This window comes from Rhinoraja longicauda, chromosome 4 (assembly GCF_053455715.1).
Source record: "Rhinoraja longicauda isolate Sanriku21f chromosome 4, sRhiLon1.1, whole genome shotgun sequence".
Classification (NCBI taxonomy): Eukaryota; Metazoa; Chordata; class Chondrichthyes; order Rajiformes; family Arhynchobatidae; genus Rhinoraja; species Rhinoraja longicauda.
This window is the reverse complement of record NC_135956.1, coordinates 40,093,782-40,112,342: the sequence shown is the minus strand read 5'-3', so window position 1 is coordinate 40,112,342 and position 18,561 is coordinate 40,093,782. Positions and strand designations below refer to the sequence as shown.

Sequence of the window (18,561 nt, the reverse complement as noted above, 5' to 3'; positions counted from 1 at the left end):
TTATGAATGTAGTTTCTTGTAAAGTGAAAAGCTTTTGTTGCGTGCTAACCAGTCAGCAGAAAGACAATACATGATTACCATCGTCCCATCCACAGTTGACAGATGCATGATAAAGGGAATAACGTGAATTGATTATGCTGGTGGCCTTGCCAAAGCAGCTTGAGGTGTAAATGGAGTCAATGGAATGGAGGTTGGTTTACGTGATGGTCTGGGCTGCGTTCACAATTCTCTGCAATTTCTAGCGGTCTTGGATGGAGCTGTTTCCAAACATTGTGCAGGTGATTCTGAACTGGGAAACAATGAACAATAGTTCAACAATGAACAAATTGGCAAATAGCAGGCTAGTGAGTTTTCAGATGCTGTACTGGAGACATTGGTGTATTGATGGAATCATAGTAGTTCGAACATGGAACAAGAATAGTACAGCACGGGAAAGGGCCCTTCGGCCCACAATGTTTGAGCTGTACATGATCCATATTCCTCAATTCCCTGCACTGCAATGTGCCCATCTAAAAGCCTCTTAAACACCACTATCTAATCTGCTTCCACCATCACCCCTGGCAATGCCTTCCAGACCCCCACCACTCTCTGTGTAAAAAACCTTGCCCTGCACATCTCCTTTAAACTTAAGATAGACACAAAGTGCTGATGCAACACAGTGGGTCAGGCAGCATCTCTGAAGACAAAAGGATTGATGATGGTTTCAGTCGGGTCCCCTCTTCAAACTGAAAGTAGGGAGTGGGGGAAGAGCTGGAGGTGAGAAAAGACCAGGATAAATCAGGGCTGGCAGCAAATAGCCTTAGGCAGGGTGGTGACCTGGTTGGCCAATAGTTGGCTTGGGAAGGTGTGATCTCAAGAGTGTTACAAAGTAGTGTACTGTGGAATTATTTAAATGATTAGGGTGGAAGCAGGGGGAAAAGTGGGGGTGAGGGGAGTGTTAGTAGAAGTCACTTAAAATTAGAGAATTCATTGTTTCTACCACTGGGTTGTAAGCTACCCAAGCAAAATATGAAATACTGTTTCTCAAATTTACACATGGCCTCACTCTGGCAATGGAGGAATCCCACAACAGGAAAGTCAGTATAGGAATGGGAAGGGGAGTTAAAATGGTTAGCATCCTTGAGAGATCCAATAGGCCTCGGCAGATAGAGTATGTATTCAGCTAAATGGTTGTCAAGTCTACGTTTGGTCTTGCCGATGTACAGGAGCCCACATTGGAAACACCGTATACAGTAGATGAGGTTAGAGAAGGTAAATGCAAACCTCTGTCTCTGAAATGACACTCGGGGTCCCTAGAAGTCGAGGTAGGAGGTAGAAGGACAAGTGTTGGAGTGCCTCAGAAAAGAAGAAGATAAATGATAAAGTGGCTACCTAGCCTTGCCTTGCAGAGGTTGATGGGATGCTTGACTAAAGAAAATGTGGCTAAAAGAATGTGTACTGCAAAAGGCAAGCCCAGACAGCTGACTTGTTTGCAAAGTTACTTGACTAAAGGAAATGTGGATATTTGCAGGAATGTGATAATGGCCGAAACTGCCTTCATGTCTGGTTACACAAATGTGATAATGGCCGAAACTGCCTTCATGTCTGGTTACACGAGTGTGATAATGGCCGAAACTGCCTTCATGTCTGGTTACACGAATGTGATAATTGCCCGTATTATGTACCTTGAACACTGGACGTTGTGCTGCAAAAGTTTAGCTCAGACAGCTAACTTGGAGCAGGACTATTTCATATATGGTAAAGCCATCTGCATTGTCATCTCCATAATAAAAGAAGCTGTATCCTGCTAATGCCTTGAGTGGGTGCTCAGATCTGCTAAGTATAGCGACATACTTCGCTTCGGCAGCACATATACTAAAATTGGAACGATACAGAGAAGATTAGCATGGCCCCTGCGCAAGGATGACACGCACATTTGTGAAGCTTTCCATATTTTACAAGCACCAAGACCTGGCTTGGCTGGCGGTGAGGCGAGCTCGCCCAGTCAGATCCTTCCTGCACCGCCGGAGCCTCATTACCAGCGCACGCTGCCCTCGGGATGGCTACTATGGAGAGGAGACGGTTGCCCACCTCTTCACAGAGTGTGGATTTGCCAAGAGAGTCTGGAGAGGTCTGCAGGGGTCCCTGTCACGATTTATTCCGAGCAGCTCCATCACAGAGGACTCTCTGATCTACGGACTGTTCCCAGGGATGCATTCAGAGACTGACATCGAGTGCTGCTGGAAGGTCATCAACTCGGTGAAAGACGCTCTTTGGTCTGCCCGAGCTTTGTTGACCTCCCAGCGGCACGAGCTGTCCATCGGGGAATGTTGCCGACTGGCCCGCTGCAGACTGCAGGAGTACGTGCTGAGGGACGCACTGAAGCTTGGTGCAGCCAACGCCAAGGCTCTGTGGGGGAGGACCACAGTCTAGGGTCCTTCCGTTGCTGGACATGGGGGGGCAGGGTGTTGTGGAGACGCCCCTCCAAATAAGGGAAGGGATTCTGTGTAAATCTGGGAATGAATATCTGTATTGAATGTATAACCTCCGGGAATGTCGGATGGAGTTTTTGAAAAGAAAATGTTTTGTAAATATTTATTGCTGGAATAAAGTATTTTTTGATTATAAAAAAAAAATACTTGCTGGCGTTCTGCCACTTCCCACCTTGGCGAAAGTAGGAAAGCTTTTTGTGCTTTAAATCGATTTGCGTGGCTGTCTGTTTGTTACAAGGTCAGAACTTTAACAGAAAGGTGGCACTGGATAACAAAATGGCTACTAGACATTGTCTGCCTACAATAAGGCATAATTTTATCTCTAAAATTAATTTGGAATGTTTATTTATGGTGATGTACCCCTTGCATTGTAAGCAATGTGATGGCCAGTAACTGAAAGAGCCAAGATGGCGGATCTTTTACAATGTAGGAGTTTGGTCAATGATATATTCATAAATGGAAATTTAATATTTCTACTTCACAATTGCACATTACGCTTAACTGACGGTTTTCCCAGCATCCTCAATTTTTTGTTCGATTGATTTTGTAGTTTCTAAAATTGCCTGTTTCGATGCAACTAATCCTTGGGAATAGATGCTGGCCAGACAGGTTTGTGCTATGTTTCTAAAATCATGCCAATTAGGGACAGCACTTGCACCTACACCAGCCGGTCCCTGAGGCAAGCTACCCACTCTCCCTTCCTCCCACTGCTCTTGCACTTATAGCACCTTCCCGTCCGTACTCTTGTTTTGAACAGAAAAATTTGGGTGGCAGATTTCTTCACATTTTGATCCTGCGCTGTTTCTAAAACTACAATGATTGTAAGTTATACTAGATAACTTTAAGATTTTTATCTAACAATGATTTTTTTTTAAACTCAAGTGGAATACACTTGGTGCTTTCTACTGTAGACCAATTATTTTATTCACTCTCAACTTCTATTTTCAATTCTTGCCCAATTCGTGGAAATTTTAAATTTGGTGGAATGCCTACAAATTAATTATTTGGTGATACGTCTAAACACACAATCAAGTACTTGCTCTGCATTCTTTCGTGTTTTTGAATTTTTATTCAATCAATTTCTCATGCCTTCATGTTCGGCAAAAAAGAGAGAAATGGATGTGAATGGAAAAGAAAGATTGGGTACTGAGAGGCTCATCTGGTACAGACTGTGTACTCCACTGGCAACTTCTGCTTTATATTCCAATGTCCAAACAGTTGACGTGAAATAAGCAATAGAATTCCTCACCTGCACGTTAACACAAAGCTGAGTAAGAGTCTCGTCAATGAGGCAGTCCTCTGGCAAAGAAAAAAAATATAGGCTTTGAGAATTCAATCTCCGGAAACAAAACCACAAAAATACAACATCCAATAGTTTGAAAATTAATAACGCTGGAACAAGTCTTATAAACAAGAAAGGAATCCAACAAATTTGTGAACATCGCACACCAATGCATGTATATGATTCAGCATTTGAGAAAATAAAGTTTGATGTGCATTTTTGATGTGTTTGTGTTGGAGCCATTCTGCTGAGAGGTGTATAGCCAAATTTTCACTCAGCTTATTAATTTAATATATTTCTTGTGTGTTTTTTGCATTTTCCTACCGAGGTGACAGTGGGGGATAAATGTTGTAGAAGCATGTAATTCATATCAACTTTGTTACACTGTCACTTTCACTAGTCTATGACCTTTCTCAGGGCAAAATGCTAAAATGAATATTTCTGGGTGGATTTTACCACTAGAGAAATTAAAATTGTTTCTTTCATGGGCACTAATCGAATGACACCATTTCTCATGCAACGGTCAAACCACACTTTACTCTTGGTCAGCGGCAATTGGAAATACAGGTTTTTTCTCAGATTTTAAAATGGAAGAGTTTGGAGGGTTTGTTGCTTCAAAACCTAATGCATCTCACTGAGGGGAGGTTGCATGCTGACTGTTCATTTTCTGTGCAAGGAGACAGAACAATTGAAACAAAACAGGTGTGTGGGAATAACATCAGAGAGAACTGTGAGTACAATGAAAAGTTTCTTCTCAGGATTAAATGAACATTTTTGAACAATCTCAGAGTGTTTCACTGGGAACTTGTGCGTTTACCTCCCATCCTGAGTTGCTCTAAGAAGATTGTGAGAGATTGCCAGCTTACTACAGAGGGCAGTAGAGAGTCAATCAGTGTTACATTCAGATTTCCTTACCCAAGATTGACTGGTAAATCAGTGTTTTTTGGTTGACAAGTTGCTGCTTTACAGCCACTTTTATGGAAAATACTTTTCTTACTTCCAAGTTTTAAAAGGGTAAATTCAAATTTCCATAGTCTACTGTGATGGAATTTGAACTCATCTTAGTTTCTGAATGAACATCAACATAGTTATCATGTTGCTCAGTTGACAGGGTATGTATGATATTGGAGAACAACTGGAGTTGCCATTGCCTTCTGGAGAAAGAGTGAGGTTGCCATTGATCCAGTCTGACAGTGCTCTATATTTTAACATAATCACTTACCCAGCTGAATCTGATGCAGTTCTGGGACCTGCTTCATTATTGCATTGAAATAACAGAGAAGTCCTTTGTAGGCAGAGAGTAGAATTCGGCACATCGTTTCATGCCATCGGTATGCCTGCTGCAAGCAACTATCAGAAGTGATGGTAGTGTTTCCCTAGCAAAAGGAATAGAGAGGCCAATGTATGAAAGATGTGTTTTGTGATTAATGCTTTACTGCAATCCATTTTTATACCCAAAATTAATGTAACTGCATCGATTTTTCTGTTTCTCCCACTCACCGAATACATTTACTATGCTCATACCATCTGTCCTAATATTGCCTTAAGTGGCATGGTTTCAATGTTTTTTGAGAACGCTCCCTTGAACTGATTTGAAAGCGACATAAATAAAGTTGTTGTTTTCCATGAAGCACCACTTGAGGAACAATTAAGCAATTCTGAAAATAGACAGAAAAGAAAGACACGATGTGCTGGCGTAACTCAGCGGGTCAGGCAGCATCTCGGGAGAACATGGATAGGTAACCTTTTGGGTCAGGACCCTTTTCGGTCTGAATAAGCACCGATCCATCGGCCAGAAACAGCACCGATCCATCTTCTCCAGAGTTGCTGCCTAAACCGCTGAGTTACTCCAGTACTTAATTTTTTTAATTTTTTTTTGTATTGCATCTGCAGTTCATGGTGTCAATAGACAATAGACAATAGGTGCAGGAGTAGGCCATTCAGCCCTTCGAGCCAGCACCGCCATTCAATGCGATCATGGCTGATCACTATCAATCAGTACCCCGTTCCTGCCTTCTCCCCATACCCCCTCACTCCGCTATCCTTAAGAGCTCTATCCAGCTCTCTCTTGAAAGCATCCAACGAACTGGCCTCCACTGCCTTCTGAGGCAGAGAATTCCACACCTTCACCACCCTCTGACTCATCTCCGTTCTAAATGGCCTACCCCTTATTCTCAAACTGTGGCCCCTTGTTCTGGACTCCCCCAACATTGGGAACATGTTATCTGCCTCTAATGTGTCCAATCCCCTAATTATCTTATATGTTTCAATAAGATCCCCCCTCATCCTTCTAAATTCCAGTGTATACAAGCCCAATCGCTCCAGCCTTTCAACATACGACAGTCCCGCCATTCCGGGAATTAATCTAGTGAACCTACGCTGCACGCCCTCCATAGCAAGAATATCCTTCCTCAAATTTGGAGACCAAAACTGCACACAGTACTCCAGGTGCGGTCTCACCAGGGCCCGGTACAACTGTAGAAGGACCTCTTTGCTCCTATACTCAACTCCTCTTGTTACGAAGGTCATACAATAGTTAGTTTTCTCCATGTATCCCTATTGCTTTGAAATTACAATGAAGTAAACTGTCATTCACTGTAACTCACCCGTTCTGAAGATTTCAAAACAATGTTGTCAAATCATTGAATCACCTGGTGTCATGTTTTTATGTGCCATGTGATCCAATATTTGTGTAATAAAACAGATGTTGAATGATAATCGGGGATTAACTGTAGATTCTAAAGGCTGCATTTTCCTCAAGTTTCCCTTGGCTGGGAGTGCACAATATGTGCATTGCTTCTGAGATTTTATGTCCCTCTTTGACATACTTCATAGTTCCTCATGATGTAGAAAGAAGCCATTCATCCCATTGAGCATCATCCCATCATGGAGCGGCACAGTGGCGGAACGGTAAAGTTGCCCGAGACCCAGATTCGATCCTGACTACGGGCGCTGCCTGTATGGAGTTTGTACGTTCTCCCTGTGACCGCGAGGGCTTTCTCGTAAAGTTTTGTAGGTTAATTGGCTTTGACAAAACTGTAAATTGTCCATAGTGCGTTGGATAGTGCTAGCGTATGGGGTGATCGCTGGCCGGTGCGGTCTCGGTGGGCCGAATGGCCTATTTCCACGCTGTATCTCTAAAGTCTAAAATCTAAAGAGTATGCCATTGACCTCATTCCTTATTTATTCCCCTGTGATCTTTTCTCTGTCACATAGCCATCAAGATCACTACTTACATTGGTGGTGATTTATAGAAACTAATTAACCTACCAACCAGCATATCCTTGGAATAAGAGATGAAACCAGAACATTTAAGAAATAGTCACATGTGAATGTCTAGGGCATTCTGGGAAAAGTGTGTTGCATTTTACTAGTTTTGAAGTCAGGACTTGGGAGAGTGGAATTCCACAGCAAACTGTATGGTGTCACAGATTGGCAAGTAGCCTTGCAAAGAGCATTATCAAATTTAAGCATACAATAAATTATTTTTATAAATATGATGGGAAAATTTCACTTTTTGGAACATAAAAAGGTAGGTAAATTTAAAAAAAGGCATGATGCTGTAATTTGCAAAACATTGAGCTCAAGAGATAACCCTGTTAACTCTAAAGCATCACGGAGCAGCAACAACACAGGTTGCAGCTCAGTTATCAATTTCTGTCAGGTCAAACAGGGTGACATCGAGTGCCTGCTGCTCAATTTCTTCGGTCACTATTCACAGTCTCCAATGGGCAAGTCATGACAGAATCAGTCGTCTTTAATGTTCCCTTTGCTCAATCACACCTTCGGTTTCCACCGACAAGGTGAAAATATGGGCTAAGTGTTCGCAGGATATCTGTCCTCAGGAGAACCAAAAGGGAAGAAACTATACAAAGAAAAACACTGACATATTGCTCAATTTAAAACTGGACAAAGGAGATAATTACATGAAATTATTTTCCACTAAAATTAATAGAATTGATCCCAGATCTAGAATAATATTTCAGTTGAACAGGCAATACGGTCTCTGATATCAACATGAAAAGGTAAATCTGTTCCAAACTCCATAGACACTTGTTGACCTACTATTTCCAGAATTTTCCATTTTAATTTTATGATATGTAAGTATTAATACATTTGCTTTCAGGGTGTCTCTGGGTGTCAATCAATACTGATTGGAAAACAATTAAATATTTTGAAAATAACATGAATGATATCTATTCCCTTAATGATTCTGTTGCAAGTATGAATCAAGCCTGTCCATAGGTGAAATTCTGTACAAAATAATTTTGTGATGATGTGTTTATACAGAGTAGCTCTCATACAAATAATAAAATGGTTTATGGTTCAGATAAGGAGATGGTTGTCTCCTTATCTGACACACTATTAGTCTAGTTTAGTTTAGTTTAGAGATACAGCGCAGAAACAGGCCCTTCGGCCCACTGAGTCCTCACCGACCAGCGATCCCCACACATTAACACTATTCTATACACACTAGGGACACTATACAATTTTACCAAAGCTAGTTAACCTACAAACCTGTACGTCATCGGAGTGTCGAAGGAAACCGGAGCTCCCGGGGAAAACACACGCAGATCATGGGGAGAACGTACAAACTCCGTACAGACAACACCCGTAGTCAGGATCAAACCCGGATCCCTAGCTCTGTAAGGTAGCAACTCTGCCACTGCGCCACCATGCTGCCCATCTCTAGTCTTTGTCACGTACTCCACTCCATTCTAATAAACCCCTCTCACCTGCATCCGCCTATCACTAGCATTCCTCTACATGGGCATGACCAAGCGTTCACTAGGCGACAATTTCACTGAATACTTGCAGTCTGCCAAAACCTGCTGGAGCTCCCTGTTGCCAGCCATTTTAACTCCCCTTCACACTCCCATTCTGGCCTACCTGTCATCGGTCTCCTCCACTGCCAAAAATGCAAACAAATGAAAGAAGAGCACCTCATATTCTGCTTTGGAAGCCTACAGCCCAATTTCATAAATAATGAATTCTCCAATTTCAAATAAACCCCCTGACCTCCCTTCTCATCTGCCATTGCCTTTTCCTCCCAACCGTGCAAATACCTTCTCCCACTATTCCTTTCACATTCATTTCCCCTTGTCCTTCCATTCATCTCCCATCCTTCCCTATTCCAAGACTCCATTTTCCTTTTATTCCCCCTCTCTTCCACCCATATCCCTCCTCCTGGCTATTTATCTGCATCCTTCTTTATCTGCATCCCTTTGTCTCCATAATCACCTCTTATCTTTGTTACTATTCTCCATCCATCTATCAATCACCCTCTCTCACCTGTATGCATCTATCACGTCATTTTTGCCTTATTCCCACCTCTCTTTACCAGTTTTCCCCTCTACTGCATCAGTCTAAAGAAGGGCCCCATTTCCCTCCTCAGATGCTGCCCGTAACTTGTTCCTCCCATAACTATGAGAGTCACTTGAAAATTGCTCATATCACTTTGTCATTAGTTGCCTGTGGGAATGCTTCAAACTGATTTCATGCTTATCCTGTTGGCAATGTTGCTGTTGTTGGACATTAAGGATGCCCCAGATTTATGAAAGTAATGAATGTCAGGAAAGGTTAAAAAAAACACCACATAAATTGCTGGATCTTTACAGCAATGTGTTTTTGAGGTTATCATCAAGCACAGTTACTTTGCCGTGGATGGAAGATTTAAACCAATCCAAAATTGTTGATTGTGAATTGGCAGCCAGTTTACCTTTCCAGTTTTTACTTTCCTTAAAGTTAATGCAAATTTAAATTGGAGGAGCTGCAAATTGGCAAGCCAATTTTCCATCACCCATTTTTATCCTATTTAACACAGTGAAAATAATCTCAATAACCAAAAAGGAAACACACTCACATTAATTGCCAAAAAATCAAATAAAACTTATCCAACACAGCGTTTCCACAAATCTGCCATTTAAACAGGCAGTTGTGAGCTACGCCAGTCGCTGGGAAAGTCTCTAGGTCGGCTCAATGTAGTTATCCTTCTGCTTCAACAAATCCTTGTCTTTGCAACTCACTTTATTTTCTGTGGAAACTTTAATTTTCTGCTTGAGATACCCTCTCAATTTCAAGGCAGTCAGAATCATGTTAGTACATATAAATGATTCAGTGCTCACAAAGCAGACCTGTGTCCTTCCTCAATGCTGGGCATAAAACACTTGCCAAGGTTATTTTTTTCCAGACCACAGACATTTACTCTCCATCTAAAAATAATTCCTTTGTGAAGTAAGTGAACTTTGTTTCTCGAGCAAGTGGGGGTCTTACCATGTGGCAATGAGAGGGCAGGAAGGGGAGACTGATCTATGGAGAGTGGGAGGCCAATGGTTGGCATCAGTGGCGGGCAAAGGAAGACCTACCTGTGAGAGACACTGCATCATGAAGGCCAGCAGCAGAGTTGGAGACTTGGGAGATTAACAATTTGGATGTAAACGTAAACAGTATGATTAGCAAATTCAGAGATTACTTGAAAATTGGGATTGGAGTTGATAGTGAGGTGATCAGTTCTCCGGCTACATAATAATATAATTGAGTTGGTAAAATGAACAAAAAAGTGGCAAATGGAATTTAATCCTGAAAAACATGAGGTGATGCATTTCGAGATGACTAATACGGCCATGAAATACACAATGAGCGGTACAGCCCTTCGAGGTTTTGAGAAACAGAGTGACCTTGGTGTACATGTCCAGGGATCTCTAAAGGCTGGTGTACAAGTAGATCAGATTGTTAAATAGAATATTTGCCTTCAATAACCTGGACATAGAATACATGAGCAATGGTGTTGTAATTCAAATGTATAGAATATTACTTAGACCAGCTGGAGTAATGTGTGTAGTTCTGGTTACCACATGAAAGGAAGGATACGATTGGGGAGGGTGCAGAGAAGATTCTCAAGGATGTTGCTTGAGATGAAGGAAAGATTGGATCAACTAGTTTGTTAACACTGGAGTGGAAAGGACTGAGAGGTACCTGGCAGATGTGTACATATTTGTGAGGGTCACCGATAGGATAGATAGTAAGAATACTTTCGCCCTACCGGAGATGTCCATAAACAGAGGAAGGAAAAGTAACAAAATAAACAAAATAAGATAGGAAGTAGGAGATTTAGTGGGGGTCATAGGAAGATTTTCTTTCATCCAGAGAGTGGTTGAAACCAAGAGCACATTTCCTGATGTGTCTATGGGGACAGTTACTCTCATAACATTTAACAAATACTTAGATGAGCACTTGAAATATCATAACATAGAAGGCTAAGAGCTCAGTATTAGAAAATTGGATTAGTATTGATAGGCATTCAATGGTCAGTATGGACATGATTAGCAAAAACACCTGTTCTCTGCTGTATGATTCCATGACCATATTGTTTTTAAATCGGGAAGACTCTGCCTTGATTGTAAATGATTTGTGTCAGCTTAATTGACCAAAACAAACTACTAGTAATAAATTGTGCTTCCCATGGCTTCAAGCCCTTACCATACATAACAAAAGCAATACTGCAAGCTATTCACTGGAATATTAATTGGAAATAGATAGATGTATTTTTATTATTTGAATTAAATAGCAGTTGTGATCTAAAATTACAAAGTGATACATTTACTCCTGAAGTAGGAAATATTAATGTAGATTTGATGATACAATTTAATACTTCTAATGAACAAGCCATCACTAACAATTCGCACTGTAAGACATAATGTCTCGGAACATCAGCTAAATCTCCCTTTTACCTGTTTTCTTTGAATATTCATGCAGGAAATATCAAATGTGATGAGCGAATTTGTGCAATCAAAATGACAATCTTTTCTTTTGTAGGTCAGCTTCAAAGCACTTGCTTCTCTGTGCTACTCAAACGCTTCAGACAGTACTGAAGCTACAACAAAGTGACATTTGTGGAATGCAGTAAAGAAGCTCAGACTATTCTAAAGCAGGGGTTTTGCTGCGCTGCTACTTAAGCAGTTGCGTTTGGTTTCTCCTCAGCCGTTCCTCAAGGTCCCTGCGTGTGCTTAAACCATGAATCCCCTCCCTCACCTCCTCCATGTGTCATTTGTCATCCCAAAATGTAGGGAGGTGGGAATAGATATTCATCCTTTGCACTGAGCTACAACTGTTCTCGTTAGGTGGGCATGTGGTTCAGAATCAGGCAAGGTAGAATCAATGTAGAAACAAGGAACTCCAGATGCTGGTTTATACCAAAGATAGACACAGAGTCCTGGACTAACTGAGCGGGTCGGGCAGCTTTTTCTGGAGAAAAAGGATGGGTGATGATTCGGATCGGGACCCTTCCTCAGATGTATCAAAAGTATCATTTTTTGTCATGGGCCTCCTCCAGTGCCACAGTGAGTCCCACCGGAAATTGGAGGAACAGCACCTCATATTTCGCTTGGGCAGCTTGCAGCCCAGCGGTATGAACATTGACTTCTCCAACTTTAGATAGTTCCTCTGTCCCTCTATTCCCCTCCCCCTTCCTAGATCTCCCACTGTCTTCCTGTCTCCACCTATATCCTTCCTTTGTCCCGCCCCCCTGACATCAGTCTGAAGAAGGGTCTCGACCCGAAACGTCGCCCATTCCTCCTTTCCTGAGATGCTGCCTGAGCTGCTGAGTTACTCCAGCATTTTGTGAATAAATCAAAAGTATCAATGATCGTTTGGAAGCTGGGCAAGCTTTGGTTCGAATTTGGATTCTCTTTTTAAAAAAAATCTTTCTCCCGCGGAAAAATAACATGTTTTGCATTGGCCATAATGGTTTACAATAGGTAGTGGCTGGTGGGGAGGAAAAGCACATGGACAATGTCATCTGTACAATCCAATAAAGAGTGCCCAAACATTGGTCGAGTATGGAGATGGTCTCCACCTTCCAACACTCCGCATTTCCATCCAAAGACTGGAAACTGACTTCATGATGCATTAGCAGATACTGATTCATTATTTCAGCATACCAATCTTGCAACAAAAAAAGTGGGTCGTTTGAACTTATTGTCGTGAGCAATCGATGCTGAGCTGAACCTTATAAAAGAGGGAAAAAAAGTGCTTGATCTGGTTAGGTTTGCAGTGAGCCATCATTCCAGCTATGAAGCAAAAACACAGGGCGGGGGGGGCTGGCTTTCTCTCATCAGAAGCCAGGGAGCAAGAAAATTTGTTTCAAAGCAAAAGAAAAAAAAGATATTTTTTATGTTCCCAATGGTATATGCCTCTTTTTGTGACAGCAAGTGTAAATGTTTTCAGATGAACTGTCTCATGCTGTTTCTAATATACAAGAGCACAATTAATTTAGGCTTGAAGATCTAGACACGCCACCATCCTTTGCCCATATCCAACAAACTATAAATTTTAGTTTTGCAACCATTGAACTTAGAGAAAAAGCCTTTCTTCTGTCGGCATAAATTAAGTGTAAGCAACTGACTTCAAAACTATCAGTGATTATGCTGCACTGGAATTGTGGAAGAACAAGAGTATGGCTCTTTCAATGAGCAAAGCCTCAAGGTTTGGAAACAAAGTTTGATGAATTCACTCTGGGGTGCATACACTTGCTGAAAAGGCAAGTCTATTAACCAGGGATCAAACAGAACCCCTGAGGTGTGCAGCGTCCAATTATCAAACCTCACTGCAGGCGAACTATGTTACAAACGACACGGGATGATGTGCTCCATAATATGAAGAACATAAAAGCACTTTCAAACACTACTAAAATACACTTGCACAAAAAGAAAGTAATATTTGTCTTAAACTCATACCAGAGAAAGCCAAATCTACCTTCATGTAATCATTCTAAATTGAATTTATATCTGAAATTTATTTTAAAACGTACACGCAGCATCAATCTATGAATTCTCTAGATTCAAATCTCTGCTTGAAAGCAAACCTGCTTCGTATGATCATAGAAATATTCTACGATTAATCTCGTATTTAGTATTAATTTTTTTGAAACTTATTTACTCTTTTCTTACATCTGTTTTTCAAACTTAAATTCTTTCCATCATTTTACCACTTTAACACTGATTTTCACTAGTTTTCCTAGCTCACGATGAAAGACCAACGAAGCTATTGAACCCTATCATTTCTGACTGATCTACAATTTCTCCAAAATCTAATTAGAGAGATTGAAACATATATTGAAACTTGTGCAAGGATTTGGAATTCAAAATTTCTCTGGAGAGGAAAGTAAATTTGGCATTTGTGGGGGGAAAAAAATTGCAATGATAATGGTTTCATAATTTTGAAGAGAACTATGGTGCTGATAGATTTGATGCGTTAAGGCACATTACCCAATGGCAAGAAACCATTGATAATAATAGCTAATGAGGGCCCATGAGGGGGAAATGTATGATCCGCAGTACGGGTGGAGGAGGATCCAATGACCTGGAGGCATGTTGCCTGTAAGGTGAGCTTAACAGCTTGAAGAAGGACTGGAGAAATTGTGGAGTTAGATAGACAAAATATCACAACACTCTATCTCAACGTTTAAGAAACAGTTAGGCAGGTACATAAATAGCAAGTGAGCAAGTTGGCCAGTGTGGGCAAGTTGGGCCGAAGGGCCTGTTTCCATACTGTATCACTCACACTAAAATATATTGAAATGTTTATTCCACTGTTCCTATATAACCTGACTAATAACTGACGCCACCAAAAGAAACATGATGTTGACCCCTCATCTTGTTCTTATGTATGGGATTATATCCTGTACAGCACCTTAAGGTAACTATTTATGGAGCATTTGATGTATTTTCGAGGGAGGGGTTAAAGTATTTCCCATTTTAATGGAGTTATAAGAGTCACAGAGTCATACAGGCACTAAGACCCAACTTGTCCATGCTGACCAAAATACTCCATCCTAACCAAAGTACTCTATCCTAGCTCATTTGCCATTTTCCATTGACCCGCATCTGGCCTATAGACTTTTCCCTATACAAGTACCTGTCTCAACTCCTTCATCTGCCAACTCCTTCAATGTACTCACCACCTTCTGTGTGACAAAGTTGTTCCTCAGATTCCCATTAAATCTTTCCCATCTTACCTTAAACATAGGCCCTGGGGAGAAAAAAAACTTTGTGCATTCATCTATATCTGTTTCCCTCTTTATTTTATACACCTCTATAAGATCACCTCTCAATATTCTGCACCATAAGGAATAAAGTCCTCGCCTGCCCAACCTCTCGCAAGACCTCAGGGCCTCGGGTCCAGGCAACATCCTCGTGTATTTTCACTGCACACATTCTAGCTTATTGGTATATTTCGTAAAACAGGGTGATCAGAACAAACCCAATAGATCAAGTAAAGCCTCACCAATATCTTCTAGAACTATAAAATAATGTTCCGACTTCTATATTTAGTTCTCTGACTGATGAAGGTCAGCTTGCCAAAACCTTTTTTTACCACCCTATCCACCTGTGATGCCACATTCAGGGAACTATGTACTTGCACTCCAAAATCTCTGCTCTACAACATTCCCCAGGTTTGTACCATTCACTGCAGAGGTCCTACCTTGATTTGACTTCGAAAAATGCAATACCTCACACTTATCTGAATTAATCTCCATTTGCGATTTCTCAGCCCACTTGTCCAGCTATTCAAGATCCCACAATAATTCTTGATAACCGCCTTCACTGTCTACCATGCCACCTATTTTACTGTTATCTACAAACTTACTAATCATGCCTATTTCACAAAATGCTGGAGTAACTCAGCAGGTCAGGCAGCATCTCAGGAGAGAAGGAATGGGAGACGTTTTGGGGCGAGACCCTTCTTCAGTTTCGACCCGAAAAGTCACCCATTCCTTCTCTCCTGAGATGCTGCATGACCTGCTGAGTTACTCTAGCATTTTGTGAAATAAATACCTTCGATTTGTACCAGCATCTGCAGTTATTTTCTTACACTTCTTATACTAATCATGCCTTGTACATTCATATCCAAATTGTTGATATCGGTGACTGCAGATGCTGAAATCTGGATCAAAACACAAACTGCTGGAGAAACTCAACAATTCAGGCCACATCTGTGGAGGAAAATGGAGAGATGGCATTTCGGGTCGGAACCCTTCTTCAGACTGATGCTGCTATTAGCAGTCTTTTTCTCCCCCCCCCCCCCCCCCCCCCCCCGTCCCCCCCCCGTCCCCTTTTTTTAATGTTGAACTACTGATTTAAGACTTTATTATTACTCCCTATGAATCAGTGTTTGATTTCATTGCTTCACACAAATGGAAAGCAGATTAAAAAGGTCTGCAGTTGGGAACAGATTGCAGAGAAGAAATATGCTCGTTCACAGGAACTGAAGGCCTCTGAGTAGTGCTCAAACAATAGAATTTAAGGTGTTATGACAACTGTTGATCAACTGTTCACAAATGTGCTGTAACACAGATTTAATTATCATTATAGCAAGTATGTTTAATAGGTTGAAGCTCGCTGCTTAAATCACTTGCAAAGACAGTCCATGTGACATTTTGCTTTCCAATCCTCCATTTTATGCTGTCATGTTGTCGGTAACATGAGCATCAGGGACATGCATGAAAATGTAAATTTCTTCATAAACTTTTTTTTTTAATTGCCAGAAAGGCCTTCATGTTTTCTTTAATATATGTCCAAATGTGTTTTGCTCAGACTGAGTTACTGCACCCTTAGCAACCATGTCCCATGTTGGATAGGGCAAGTAGAATTGGCATCAGATAAATTAATTCAGCATAATAAATTAAGCTCTTTGGGAGCTTAGAGATCTAGTTGTTTGGGGCACCCAGAAGAGTGGGGAGGTGGAGGGGGGAATGGGGTTAAAATTGGGGGGAGTAGGTAGAAGATCAATAGTCAATAGAGCAGGATGATTGGGAGTCGGGTAGACTTGGAAGGACTGAGGCGGCATGAAGCACTTGGAGCAGGTCATAAATTGAAAGCTCTCAAGATGTGACATTCCTGACAAAATTTCATTGACACCAAGCACCATCTCACAGACAGACGCGGCTTGATCTACCGAGTACCTGTAGCACTCACTGTCCTCGTTTCAGGATTATCAGTGCCTGTCGAAAAACTGACAGTTCTGCATCCATCTTAGTGACAAGATCATTTGAACAAGAACACTCGGCTACAGTCTACCACAGCGCTCAATGCTCATCCCAGTCATTGTTCATTATCCCTTCAACCCTTATAAAATAATTCTGCTTTTCCTTTTTTTAGTAAAGTGATACGTACACTTCCCTTTATTACATTGCACTTGCATCTCTTGCCCAATGAATTAACATGTCTTTTCTTTGTTACTCATTTAACCTATTCAGCTCCTTTAGCAGCCGACTTTGCATGCTTTTTCAAGCTTACTTTCCCACCAAGCTTTTATTGTCAACAAACATGTGTATTTCACAGTCTCATTTAAATTATTCATTCAGATTGTAAGCTGCTGAGGTCTCAACACTGATCCTCATGGGCACTCCACTTCCAACCTGAAAGTAAGCATGCAGGTACAGCAGGCAGTGAAGAAAGCAAATGGCATGTTGGCCTTCACAGCAAGAGGATTTGAGTGTAGGAGCAAGAAGGTCATACTGCAGTTGTACAGGGCCCTGGTGAAACTGCACCTGGAGTATTGTGTGCAGTTTTGTCTCCTAATTTGAGGAATGACATTCTTGTTATTGAGGGAGTGCAGCGTAGGTTCACCAGGTTCATTCCCAGGATGGTGGGACTGACATATGATGAAAGAATGGATCGACTGGGTTTATATTCACTAGAATTTAGGATGAAAGGGGATCTTATAGAAACATATAAAATTCTTAAGGGATTGGACAGGGTAGATGCAGGAAAAAGTTCCTGATGTTGGGGGAGTCCAGAGCCAGGGGTCACAGTTTAAGAATAGGGGGTAGGCCATTTAGGACTGAGACGAGGAAAAACCTTTTCACCCAGAGAGTTTCTAACATGAAAATAGCCCATTCAATTTGCTGTCAGTCAACCAATCTACAGTCCATCATATACAAGCCCAATCCCTGCCCTAATCTGGTATAACAACTTCTTGTGTAGCACATGAACAAATTACTTTAGAAAATCTAAATAAGCAGTATCTCTTTAATTTGTTGTCATAGTTACACATTAAAAAATAACCTATCATAACATGTAGGAAGGAACTGCAGATGTTGGTTTACACCGAAGATAGTCACAAAATACTGGAGTAAATAAATGTAGTTTGTTCCTGAACTACAGCCAAAACGGTACACGATAGCGCGACAATTTTAGGCCCACCTTTGTCGTTCCTTTGGTGCTAATGGAAGAAGTTTCATTGAAATCGGCATTATATTTTTAAAGTTATTCACATTTTAAAGTTTAAATCTATCTCTTAGTGAGATTTAACGTATAAGATTATAAAGAGGTTGGACACGTTAGAGGCAGGAAACATGTTCCCAATGTTGGGGGAGTCCAGAACAAGGGGCCACCGTTTAAGAATAAGGGGTAGGCCATTTAGAACTGAGAAGAGGAAAAACCTTTTCAGTCAGAGAGTTGTGAATCTGTGGAATTCTCTGCCTCAGAAGGCAGTGGAGGCCAATTCTCTGAATGCATTCAAGAGAGAGCCAGATAGAGCTCTTAAGGATAGCGGAGTCAGGGGGTATGGGGAGAAGGCAGGAACGGGGTACTGATTGAGAATGATCAGCCATGATCACATTGAATGGCGGTGCTGGCTTGAAGGGCCGAATGGCCTCCTCCTGCACCTATTGTCTATTGTGGGAGGGGGAGGGGGTGGAGGGAGTGGGGGAGAGAGGGAGGGGGGAGAAGGGAGGTTGAGGGGGATGGAGTGGGGCGGAGAGGAAGGGGAATGGGGAGGGGAAGGGGGGAGGGGGGGCAAAGGGAG

At 41.5% G+C, this 18,561-nt stretch overlaps 1 protein-coding gene and 1 non-coding gene across 4 annotated transcripts in view; one reads left to right on the top strand and one right to left on the bottom strand.

Moving 5' to 3' along the window:
- The window catches only part of fam135b (family with sequence similarity 135 member B), a 306,137-nt gene that overhangs the window by 85,761 nt on the left and 201,815 nt on the right, over positions 1-18,561 (bottom strand). For all 3 annotated transcript variants that reach the window (XM_078397568.1, XM_078397570.1, XM_078397569.1), the window contains 2 exons: positions 4,976-5,129; positions 3,721-3,770 (listed from right to left, as the gene is read on the bottom strand). In XM_078397568.1, coding sequence (XP_078253694.1) covers positions 3,721-3,770; positions 4,976-5,129 — 204 coding nt within the window. The remainder of the gene's footprint in view (positions 1-3,720; positions 3,771-4,975; positions 5,130-18,561) is intronic.
- LOC144593251 (U6 spliceosomal RNA) lies at positions 1,830-1,937 on the top strand. Its single transcript, XR_013547228.1, has one exon. It is a non-coding gene; the product is annotated as a U6 spliceosomal RNA (small nuclear RNA).